General features: G+C 44.1%; 1 protein-coding gene across 2 annotated transcripts in view; it reads right to left on the bottom strand.

The window, feature by feature from the left end:
* LOC119649168 (rap guanine nucleotide exchange factor 4) overlaps nucleotides 1-12,956 on the bottom strand; it is a 313,803-nt gene that overhangs the window by 212,966 nt on the left and 87,881 nt on the right. For both annotated transcript variants that reach the window (XM_038051205.1, XM_038051199.1), the window contains exon 3: nucleotides 10,477-10,619. In XM_038051205.1, the coding sequence (XP_037907133.1) occupies nucleotides 10,477-10,619 (143 nt within the window). The remainder of the gene's footprint in view (nucleotides 1-10,476; nucleotides 10,620-12,956) is intronic.

Here is a 12,956-nt window from a genome sequence, read left to right as displayed (position 1 = left end):
GATAACGACAAGCTCGTCCAATGCCTCCTCTTTCAAAACACCAGGATTTCCATGGACAACTAGGTAGCGATTAACGAGGAGAAATCGCGGATGAACAGCCAAACATTTTATCTCCATATCAATGGCTTGTAGGCACTGCAAAAGGACTATAAAGTGTGGTTCAGAGTCAGGAACTCAATGGTGAAAGTGTCCAGTTCTGCAAAACTGCACGACGACCGGTATCCAATCGACGCCACCACCGAGCTGCTGGAGAAGATGATGGTCCGACCGGCACTAACTAGCTCCCATGCAAGCAGATCATGCTGAGGAAACTGCAAATGAATCTCCAGCCGTCGGATTGCCCTCGGCAAATTTGCTTGTCTTCCTACTAGAGGTGCTCAGAGGTGGCGGCGAGGAAGATGGGGCGGCAACCCTATCGGCCATACCAAAACCAAGTGGCCGAGGAGAACCTCGATAGTGGTGGCACCGGGAGACGCTGTAATCACTTTGGTTTGCCGACCGTGATTCAGTAGGCGAATGCTCCAAAGGCCTAATTAGGGCGATCAGACCCGAGTCTGCACGGGTACTCATCTGAAGTGGCAAATTGGTCACGAAACCTTACCAGGGGTATACTGGTACCATGGGAACCGGGAAAGCCCCTGGACTCACATACTTCGGGTGAACTCCTGTTGTATGTGAATACAGCTCGGTTATTTGCGGTTGGCCCCCCTAGTGGGAGTTTCATGGTGGTTGTGGTTATGCTCAAGCGAGAAGAGACCTTCGGGCCTCGACGTGGTGTTGCGTATCAACACGGGTGCAGTACTCCATAGTTCGGTAGAGATTTAAGTAATTCTTGCATCCACCAGTATGAATGCTAAGCCATGCACTTGGTATAGACTGGTACCATTGTTGTTTGTCTCAGCGGGGCTCTGATTGTGGTCACAAAATCAATCCGTGTCTTAAGAGGACCGTAGGATTAAGTCAGGTGAATACGTAAAACACCATGGGCTTCACTGTCTTCCTACTAGAGAAAGAGATCGCATTAGTACAGGAGCCTTGGATCAGAGGAGACCGAACCACCAAAGGGCTTCAAAGAAAATATTATAATTTATTCGAGAGCACAGAAGACGCTGACCAGGACAGACGTAGGGTATGTATCCTCGCAAGGAAGAGTCTGCACGCTTTTCTTCAAAATGGAGCAAGCGGGGACAGATAACGTGTATATTTTACTCGGCGTACATGGTCCTGTGGCGCGGCAGGATTCGCAGCATTCGAAATTTATTTCGAATGTTGCGAGCGAATAGATGGCGCGGATCTATCCACTTTGCGTGGCACACCAAGGGAGTGGAAGATCGCAGTAATTATGTTTTTTCAGACCTGTCACTGAATTTAATTATTAAGTTGAAAATTGCTAAAGAATATGGAAGTCCTTTTTGAAAATAGAATTTGAGTTGAGTTTACTGTATAGAATTCGCGTTGAGTTTGCTGTATAAAATTCGCATTGAGTTCGCTTAAATATTTCAATAAAAATAATAAGTAATCATAATTACTTAATTGGATTCTATACAGTAAACTCAACTCAAATTCTATTTTCAAAAAGGACTTCCATATTCTTTAGCAATTTTCAACTTAATAATTAAATTCAGTGACAGGTCTGAAAAAACATAATTACTGCGATCTTCCACTCCCTTGGTGTGCCACGCAAAGTGGATAGATCCGCGCCATCTATTCGCTCGCAACATTCGAAATAAATTTCGAATGCTGCGAATCCTGCCGCGCCACAGTCCAATATCGATCTGCTCCTTTAAGAGAACTGTAACATTTGACGATCACCATCGCACCAAACAAGGCCAACCTGTTGATAGGCTGCAAGGCCGATGCAAGACATACGCTTTGGGGCAGCTCAGAAATCAATAAAAGAGGTGAGTCACTCTTTGATTATATTATTAATGCAAACTTATCCGCGTGTAACCGGGGCAGTACACCAACCTTACATTTTCCCACTTCGGAGAACTGTGATCATCCTACTACCCGACAACGGGATTCTTAGGGTGAAGAACTGGTTAGTAGAAGAGTCGTAGAGATCATTCTGATATCATAATTGGATACTTTTCAGTCTAGATCTCACCACAGAGGTCTCCAAGTCTTTTAGGGACCCCAGGAGTATCGAGTGGAGGAAGTTTGATCAAGTTATCAAAAACAAATTCTCCGGTGCGCAAATTAGCAGCCTTGGCACGACAGACGAACTGGAATCAAATGTGTCGTGCCCTGCTAAATACAGCAAAAAAATACTGCCACTGTCATGGTGGTGGTGGAATGAATCGGTCCAGCCTAAGCAAGCTGATCAGGGAGATCTTCAACATCTGCTACAGGCGCAAATATTGGAGGCCATATAAGGAGTGCCTGAGGAAGTACAAGTTGACCGCGTTTGTAAGTGCTACTCTACAGTCTTGCCCGGCAGATGCTCTCAATGTACTCCTGTATCTTCTCCTCCTATACTTCCACATTAAATACATGGTAGCATTCAGTGCGTCAAACTACGTGAGTCCGGATGGTGGACACGGCCTACGGCCATAGTAACATCCTAGACGAAGTGCCTTGGGAACTCTGGGCGTTCCTCACGGGCTACGCCACATGCAAGCTGAATTTTACGATAAACCTTGCTGTGGACTTTTCAACCACAGCAAAGTGGAAGACAGGCGGCGTTATGCAAGGCTATGACACGGTATTCTTCACCGATGAATCAAAGATGGTCCGTGGAGGTGGATGGTCGGTACGGGGTTTTCTCGAATACACGAAATGTATCCGAGTCGTATGGTCTTTCATGTTTCGCGAGTGTATTTCAAGCGGAATTACTCTCGACATTGGAAGTTTGTCGATGGCTAGGCATGATCCGAGCCCAAGCGTAATATAGCCTTTCTGACCGATAGCCAAGCGGCGATTAAGGCCTTGCACTTAGCGACGACATTTTCCAGGCTGATGGGGCAGTGCAGAAACATGCTGAGCAATGTGGGTGGCACGGTTAATCTGACCCTCTTCTGGGGGGGGGGGGGGCTCTGCTTTTGGCAGTCCTTCGGCAGGTACAGTTTGTGTACTGCTGATGACTGTCACGGGCGGAATCTACTCGCACTACTTAGCAGCCGCGTACCTCAGATGGCGAAAGTTTATCACCTGTACAAAGCCAAGAAAGATTTTGTCTGCTTAGAACAGAACTCGATCGCAAGAGCTTCTATGCCAGACGCGTGCAAATGCATTCAAGAATGCGACAGTGTGCACGGTTCATTGTGGACTATGCACCAGGCTCGGCATACCCTACAATTCGCATTGCCGGAGCTGCAGGGAAGATGGGGAAACCCTCAGGTACTTTCTTTGCGATTACCCAGATTTAGCTATTGCCAGGTAACGGACACTAGGTAAACCATTCTTTGGGGACCTCGGAGAGGTTTCTAGCTTCAGGGCGAGAGAGCTGTTTTCGTTCGTGAATGCTGCGAGTTAGTTCTGAACATCTGGGCTGACTCTACTCTACCTCCTTGCTCTCATGACAGCAGTCACGGTCTTAGGATCAAAACGGCGTACCAGGCGTTGATTGAACTCCTCGGAACGGCCGCTGATACCTACCTACCTATCTTTCCACACTGGTGCGAGCGATCGTTTCCCTACAATGTTTTGCAAAAACCATCGCCCTGTTTTAGGCACGAACCATAATGGTAGCCGGCTAGCTTATGTCGCTATAGACGAGTGTAGCCTGATAATCGGTTACACCAATCGTTGCTAGCTTCCAATTGGCCAGTTTGAATGTATTTTGAAAATTAAGACTAAGCACTATTGCAATAATTGTTATACAATCTTTCCATGTATTGCAGTGTCAGCGAAACCATTTTAATGGTCTGATTGATCTGACTATAAAGAAGGAGAAGGGAACAATCTATTATTTATTACTCGCTTCAGCATTTTCTTCTACCCACCAGTAAGTTTATGGGTCTATATGAGAATGCTTCATTAAAAGGCTTACTAGCTTTATGAAACAATACTAACCTTTGATGGAAAAAAGACCAATTTTATTTTTTAAATGCCGAAGGACAAGTTTTTAATCCTAATATACCGGTATTTCAAAGACCAATTGTCCTCTTCCTCAGTGAGTTTTTGATTGACAACACCGGCATATGCCATTTATGTTATATGTAAAAAAACACACACATAGCCGAAGTAGCCTTTGATGTTTTCATACCAGAAAGAATTCCTTAAAGAATTTCCCAAACACGTTCGGCCTTAACTAACCAGCGAGCTAGGTCTCTGTTTACAACCGTTCTAAGACGTATCACGAGCTAATGAAGGACTATCGAAAATTAGGTCCATAACCAAACTGAGCATCCTTTTCATGAGCGCCATCAGCGAATATCATGTTCAACTGGTCGAAGGTTTTCAAAGCCCAATGTCCTCTTGCATTCGTTAGTGAACTTCTTCATCCCGTGGTTCATGTAATAAAGTAACCAGCAATGAGTTACATTTCTCGTTCAAAACTAGCCTGAACAGCATGTCCTCAGACTCAGCCAACATAAGCCTTGGAGGAGCACAGCAAATTTAGATGTATATCTCGCTTATTTTGGTCCATACGAAGCCAATTGGGAGCTGCATGATACATTCCTGTATGACTTGATCGCCACGCTCTCTCCGGATTTTTTCAGATCACTTTTTAGTTTCTCCCGATCCTGCTGATGCTTTTCCCCACACTCTCATGAATCTTACTTTCTTCTTGACTGGTTCTTGAGGATTGTGCTTGTATCTAACGAATTCTAATAGCCCAACAATTTTAGTTTTAAGTGAAATGGAGGTAACTCTTCCAAGACTGACATTTTTCAGCGCCAAGGTGACCTCTCTGCTTTAACCCACGTTTCCCACCGTCGTAGGAACTGAAGGAGATTTCAGATTCAATGAGTTCTCCCTCAAAGATGCAGTTCTTGATCCTGAGCAGCATCCTCTGGTCCCTACCATCACATTGTGGCGCGGTAGGATTCGCAGCATTCGAAATTTATTTCGAATGTTGCGAGTGCGAGCGAATAGATGGCGCGGATCTATCCACTTTGCGTAGCACGCCACGGGAGTGGAAGATCGCAGAAAAGTGTGCCATGAGTTGTTGTCTAAAACGTAGTAGACACACAAAAAATTGAGGCTAAAATTGATTACGTTCGATGCTTTAGACGCTTTAAAACAAAAAGCCTCGGCAAGGAGCGTGGCTCTGGAAGCCATGAAGAAAATTGCTTCTAAATGTAAAATGCCTCTTAACAATTGCACCGAGCCTTATAATTTATACGGGATCTGCGTGCTTGACATGTGTGGCAATTACTTCGCTGCTGACAGCAGCTGCAATTTTGCTGGACGTGGTGTTTGCTACGCCAACGGAGAGGGAGCAGTATCGCTGGCAGTTTCCAACTATGTAATATCAAAATACTCGTTAACACAGAAGATAGTCTCTTGTCAAGATAACGCACAAGTTCTTAGTACATTGAACGTAATAACTACATTCGAATGCGGTCCCGTTGGAGGAATTGGCATCGATTCTTGTGGTAAAATTCAGATCTACACCCCAAGGATTTGCATGATCTGGGTATACGCAACTCCTCAATCATGGAATATGGGCTGCAGCCGACCATACTGTGTGGAGAAGTGCAAAGTTCCGAAATCTACAACAAAGTGCTGTATGCCCTGCAAGCCAATGAAGATTTGTAAGCCATGCGAACCAAAACAAATAGTATGTCGACCTGGGAAAGAGTGTGGAACTTGCTGTATTTGCTGTCCAGTATATCCTCCCCCTTGTTATGAAATTTGCCGCCCAGCCAAGCGTTCTTTTCCGACCTTGACTGCTTACGATCTTTGTTATGGCCGTCCTACTGCTAGTTGTTGCCCAGCTCCCCCTGGTCCTCGTTGCCCACCATCTGCTGACCTATGTTGCCCACGTCCAGATCCATGCTGCCCACGTACAGATAACAGTGGATCCTATCAAGATCCATGTTATCCGAATCCATGCTGCCCAGGCGGACCTTGCAGTTGCATCAGTGTGCCATGCTGTGTTAGTAAAACGCAGAGTAATAGTGCAGTAATCCCGTACCCGAAAGCTTTCTGAATGCCAAATCTTTGGAAGATTCACAATAAGGACGAAGTGTTTTAAAACCTTTAGCGAAATCCGAGTTTATTGGAGAGAAAGTGTCTATTCAGCAGCGAATGCTGAAAGGACAAAAACACGATTCGATCAGTACAAAAAAATTGAGTGAACTGGCAGTGGTGCTCGATTTCGGCAATTGGCATGAAATAAGTCCAAGTTGGATGGAAATAAGAAAAAAGTTTATCAAACAGAAACCTCCCAACTAAAATAACAATGATAGTTCCAGTTCTACCAACATATTGTTTGCAAATGAGAGAACAAATTGCCAGTAAATTACTTTAGAACTTCGTGATTTATGTTGAAAAACTGAGAAGGTGAATAGAAAAGCTGATACCACGTAGTGTCAAACAATGGTAGATATTGACAGGAAAATGCAGAACCTGGTCTCTACAAGCTGCAGCTCTCAATTCAACTTTTGTGAATTTCAATATTTGATTAGTTAATATTTGTGCTTGGAGTAAGCTCTATTAATATGTAATAAATTTCGAATGCTGCGAATCCTACCGCGCCACATCACTCCGCCCCCAGATGAAACCTAGGGGTTTCGGCGACTGATCCCCGAACTTCGTTCGCCGTTAATCCACAAAGCGGACACGACGTTGCTTCGGGGCGCACGCGGGTTTCAGCCTGGACAAAGAGACCGCCTTTTTGTGACCACCGATCTCGAGCTGGAAGAAATGTTCTCCCCGCTCGAGAACGCGGTACGGGCCCTCATATGGAGGCTGCAGCGGCTTCCGGACGGCATCCGTCCTGATCAGCACGTGCGTGCAAGTGTCCAGCTCCTTGGGCGAACTGGCAGGTATGGACGAGTGTCGAGTGGGTGGTGGCGCCTTGATGCGTCGGAGATTGTCCCTCAGCAGACACCCGCGTGCGCCCCGAAGCAACGTCGTGTCCGCTTTGTGGATTAACGGCGAACGAAGTTCGGGGATCAGTCGCCGAAACCCCTAGGTTTCATCTGGGGGCGGAGTGATGTGGCGCGGTAGGATTCGCAGCATTCGAAATTTATTTCGAATGTTGCGAGTGCGAGCGAATAGATGGCGCGGATCTATCCACTTTGCGTAGCACGCCACGGGAGTGGAAGATCGCAGAAAAGTGTGCCATGAGTTGTTGTCTAAAACGTAGTAGACACACAAAAAATTAATCTAATGCAGTAATTATGTTTTTCGTAAATGTCTCTGATTTGTAATATTAAGTTCGAATATATGAATAAATACTGAAGTCCTTTGAATTAAAAATAGGAAAACGGAAGTTGAGTCCGCCGACTAAAATTAGGTCAAATAACATGTATAACTAATTTAATAATAAATGTTAACTTAAATATTATAATAAATATAAGTAATGATAAATACTTAAACATGTCACTTATTGTTTTTTCCTGGGAGAATCCTCTTGCGTTTTTGCTGTAGGAGTTCTTGGCATCGTTGTACTGGATTTAAACGCTTCCTTTTCTAAGCTGCTTATAGAATCAAATATCATGGTGGCAATGTTTTCTACCAGTAAGGAACAGTAGTCAACGGTTCTCAATGGCGAAGAGCCTATTTGCCCACTTCCAAGAGCAACTAGTTCTAGTGTTCCAAACCCTTGGACAGTACGCTTTCTTCTTTTCTCTTCCTTCAATTTCGTCGTTTTATCACGGGTGGATTTCCCATAGCCGTATCCGCAGCAGGGGACGCTACTGATGAGCAATCTGGCAACTTCCAGCAGACGGTCAGTCTCAAGTAATAGTTCCTCAAGCGGTTATATCCATTCATGCGAGATTTCGTGGGAATATCGGAATTGCAAAGACCGATGCATGACATCATCTTGACCAACTTTTAGGTTGGTGGCTCTCGTATATTCCGATGGGATGTGTAAAGTTGTTTCAATGAATGTTATATTAAATGAAAGCGTACTTATCGATCTACGCGTTACTTTCAAATCTAGTCTAAGGTGCAGCATGAATAATCGGCGTCAGTCATCTGACCTGGTGACTGGGTCGGGCTCCCGTAATGAACAGCACGGTGTCGAAACCGCTAATCGTAGGGCAATTTTATGTCTATGCGTCACGGTGACTGGCAGTATGGCTTCGCCTGTTGTAGCTATTTCGTTTAATAAGCCTCAGCGGCATATTTCTGGTCGTCATTAACCGGAGGTCATCGCGGGGATCAGTGACCAAGAGCCGATGCAGGCACAGGTGGCGGTATAAAGAACATGACACCACGATGTGTATACAGTTTCAATACTCCCAAAGCTAAAGTCCATGCTTAGGTTTGGGACGAATTCCAAAGAGCGTGTATATGATTTTCAGAAATGAATTCAGTTACTCTCAGTTTTATCGTTTTGAGTCACTGAAGAGATGGAACGTCGGTGGGACTCAACAAGGCAGGAAATTGCTAGGCTGGTTCAAATCAGCACTGGCACTGGTTGCTATATTGATAACGTTAAGGCTTGTGACAGCATTCCGCGAACCTGACTGGTTGATGTCCTACGTCTGTATTGCATTGATCTCAAACTAATAAAATTCTCGTGGACAGTCATGAAAAGAAGGAATACCACTTTACCAGAGCTCTTATCTTAAGGTACCAACAACTCAGAGCACACTCACATATGCACCATACAAAACCTAGGGATTCATTTAGCCGCCTTAGGTTTTGTATGGCGCTGAACCTCCTTTCATGGTTACCGATGCTAGAACGAATGGTTTCGCAAAAAAATATGATCTGGGTAGTAGGTGCGAGCTGATAGACTTGATGAACTGAGTTGGCATCAAGTTGTATGCTGAAACTGATGACCATCTCAGAGGACTGTAACGAACAGTATGGCGTTCAGCTATATAATTCGGATGGAATTAAACTAGTGTCGAACCCGGACATAGTATTGGCGACCTCCGCATCCAAGCTATGATGCAAATAGATTTCTACAAGTATCTAAGAACTCTGCCCCGTGCTTGGGTTCGCCATTTGAAGGATGCTCCTTCGTCCGAATGACTGCCACGTTGAAGCTGGTGCTGAGTTCGCATTTCTCGGGGAAGAATAAAATAAGCACATGAATGTACCCACTACTCCTTTGCTAACATATGTATTCGGAATATTGCCGTGGACGAAGACCGATATGAAACACGTTCAGCGGAGGATTCAGACAAATTCTACCGTGGAGCGGATGTCTCGTGCCATTGGAGATAGAGGTTCCACAAGCAAGTCGAATCGCTAATTTTTATATCAAGGAAGCGTCGAGTTCCTCGCTTGCGGCTGTTTAGAGGCAGATTGTACGCTGAATTCACTCAACTTGGAAAATCGATCCTTCAATCCTCTGAGTGGGGTGAAGTCAGAGCAAGAGCAGATTGATGAATTAAAGTCAAAGACAATGCCCCGTAAACATGAAGTTCTCTCTGGCAGCTGTTTGTCGGTATCCATATGTCAGACAGATGGCTATGCGCGAGCAAATCTTTGCTAACACGTCGCTATTTATGGACACGATCCAGCACAGCGTGATCATCACCCGTAAAAAGCTCATAGTGAAAGAGTGGATAGAGAACGACCAGTGCAGAATTTGTGGTTCGGCGTTAGAGAAGTTGGTTCACCTGACTCTGATAATGCTGCACGCATCAGGACCGGCAAGTTTTAACTGTTCGCCATATTCCAAACAATAAGCCTGATATCCTGTTATTTGAAGGGATAGATGATTCTTATTAATGTTGCTTTTCTCTACAACAGCAACATTGAGCGGAAATACACAGAGAAGAAGGTGAAATATAAGACACGTTTAGAGAAATTTGGTGTCTCAAGAGGGTGGCTGTAGTTGCATAATATTGGCAGCTTCAGGTATTCTACCCAAATCTCTTACGACCTCCCTTGATGCTCTGGAACTCTCGCACAATCTGGTTCATAACAAGTAAAAATATACCATTTTGCAAAGGTGCTCGATGTTACAGGGAGTTTTCGACGGATTTACCTACTAATCACCGATAATCTAACAATCCATAAGTTTAGGACTTGAAGAGTGTTAGAGCGCTCAACACTGTAATGGTTCACTAAGAGGCAATATGGTTAGTATTGAGTTCGTACGGCACAATTATAGTAATTTGGCTCAGAGCTTGGCTGATTTCCGACTTCTATTCATGATACAAATCCGTCCGCGCTCTCCTGCTGCGATAGCTTAGTGTTCTAACCGCTACGCCATCCGGAGCGTTTGGCCAGTCTTGTTTTTTCCATCCATTGGTTGTATTTATTTCTGTTTCATCTAAGGTAAAGTTGGCTAAAAATATTTTCTTTAAGACGTGCTTTAAAATTACAGAGCTCCCCACCTCAAACGAGAGTATCTTATTTGAAATTTCAAATAACGAAATTACAGTTACTTACATGTTACACCTTTCTCCAAGTCTTCATAGAAACCGCACATAGCCAACTGCTGTAAGGCAGATCCCGGTAAACGACAAAGTGGCTCCACTCTTCGGAGACGGCAGGATATGAGCTCGGCATCTCGTAGATTCCTATCGCACGGTCTGGAATCAAGAAAAAGGAATAAAAACTTTAGACTATTGAAATGGCTTTATCCATATGTTGTACCAAAGAGGAGTTAAGACACCAAAGGAAGAGGAAACTTATGGTCGTTATTCTTTGAGCCCCGAGACCTGGTAGAGTGGTTTTGCAATTTTATTACGGTCACGTTTTTAGGACGTAATCCTTGATACCTTCCGGAAATCATGCGAGTGTGTTCAATGTGCATCTACTCCTGATGGATGTACTAATGTGAAGGTGGTCTTCCTTCGCTGGAGGGATAGAGAGAGCTTTGGATAAATTAAGGGAAATCTTGTGTCTTATCTGACTTAAAGGCTCAAATCGGCTTTCGGGTTGTAATTGCCAAAGTAGTTCCAAGAAATAAAAAGGGAAGAGGAAGTTTTTAATGTTCTTCTACTTATTGGTTGTAAGTTCCTCCTATTTCTACTAATTCAATCAACTTTAGCTCATCGTTGAAAAGTTCCAATACTTCGAATAAGTTCCAAGTAACCTGGTTTTCCTCTAAATGTTTACTTCGGCATCCTCTGAACTCGATAATCCTTTTGAGCGTCCATTCAAAAACTTTTGAAAAGGAAACAGAGTAGTTTTCGTTTTCCGATGAACATCCCAAACTAGCATATACGTGGAAAAGTGCCATCAATTTCCGCAAAAGGATATCGATTTTTATAGTACCATATTTTGCATGAACGCTTACATTAGCTCCTGCTATCAAGTGGAAGCTTGAATGGGCAACATTGGGGTACATTCCGACTGCAGCAGATGGCACGATTGACTATAAATTCCGTTTATGATTATAGTTTTGAATCTAATGGGAATAGAATGATATCGAGGGATAGCAAAAAATGCAGAACTACAGATAAATGGAGAGTAAGGATACCATGAAGACGAGGGTGGAAAGAGGAGTGGTTGAATGTTCAGGCAAATTATATACCATTAGCACTGCCATTAAGTTAAACCATGTGCAGAAACTGTGGGGAGAGAAAGATGCAATTGAAAGTGGGAATGTGTACCAGAGTGGAAAGCGATAATAAATATTTTGTGATCATCAGTCTGGCGTCAACCAACCTGCTCAAAGACGATTTTATTGTTAGCAATCCAGAAAGTAAGCTCCATATTGAATAGAAAGGGTGGCAATGAACATCGACAAAAAATTGGAACGGAAAGGCGAGACAACATAGGATGACATAAATTGCTGTTGCAGGATTGAGGACAAAAGGATTTTTAACTCTGAACAAGGACAGATTAGCCTTGTCATACTTGCAAGATAACGGCCAACTTTAGTGATTCTACCAAAACCAACTGAACGGCCTCAGGGCTCCCAAACTACTCAACCGTTCATGTATTATTGTAAGTAAGTAGGCTGAAGGAAGGGCAGCCACAGTTAAAACAACATTTGGCAAACAATATTTTTTATTCTCCTAAGAAAATTACAATGCAAAACTAAATGCTAACTAAGGAACTATCTTAACAGTTTATCTTAATTGAAGGCATAAACTAAGGTCAAAATCTAACAAGTTAATCCACTCGCTGAAACTTTTAGAAAACAGGGTGGGCAATGGGGGGATCGAGGTTGTGGATATGAGGCATACGGGAGGAGTTTTGGGACTAAAAGCAGGAATGCGTTCTAATGATGGGGGGTTTGCAGAATTGGGATTGGGAGTAGTTACCCGTGGAGAAGACTACGTCGTCGTCGGTGTTGGGATTGGAGGGTAAGGAGAAATTGAGGGAGCAGAAGAGTTCTCAGCAGGTATTCTTCAACGATCTCGATCTACATGGCCTGGGCGGTAAGTTGGTTGGGATGAGGTTGGCACTTGGTCAGGAAGTTGAGGGGCATTAAAAGCTGGGGGTCGATGTGCGGGGTTTGACTGGAATCGTACAGGATCTGTATTTGGGCAGGTCATGATTTCTGAAGGTGTTACGACAGTGGGGGAGGGCTTAGCGCTCTTGGTGCCGCAGTGAGGAAGAGTCGGACCAGAAAATAAAGCTCAAAATGAGGAGGGGACGGATAAGTTGTTCATAGCAAAAAAGGTTAACCTTCGGGGGCGTTAGGATGCACGGCCTAGTGGTGGTGACATCGAGGTACGTGCGACAGATGGCAGTTCATGGTCACCCTGAGATAGGTGACTTCTTTAACGGTTGGAATTGGAGTGTCGTGGATTTTGAGGGATAGAGTAATCCCTCCGCATGTTCGCCATCAAACAGATGTTTTTATGAAATAGGACTGTCTCCCATGTCTGCAAGTTTCCATTTGGAGAAGTATTTGTGAAGCTCCTCTAAATAACAACTCAGATAAGCCTGACCTATCAGGATCTTTTTGGTGG

Source organism: Hermetia illucens, chromosome 1 (assembly GCF_905115235.1).
Source record: "Hermetia illucens chromosome 1, iHerIll2.2.curated.20191125, whole genome shotgun sequence".
Classification (NCBI taxonomy): Eukaryota; Metazoa; Arthropoda; class Insecta; order Diptera; family Stratiomyidae; genus Hermetia; species Hermetia illucens.
The sequence above is the reverse complement of the archived record's forward strand: the minus strand, read 5'-3'. Positions and strand labels throughout refer to the sequence as shown.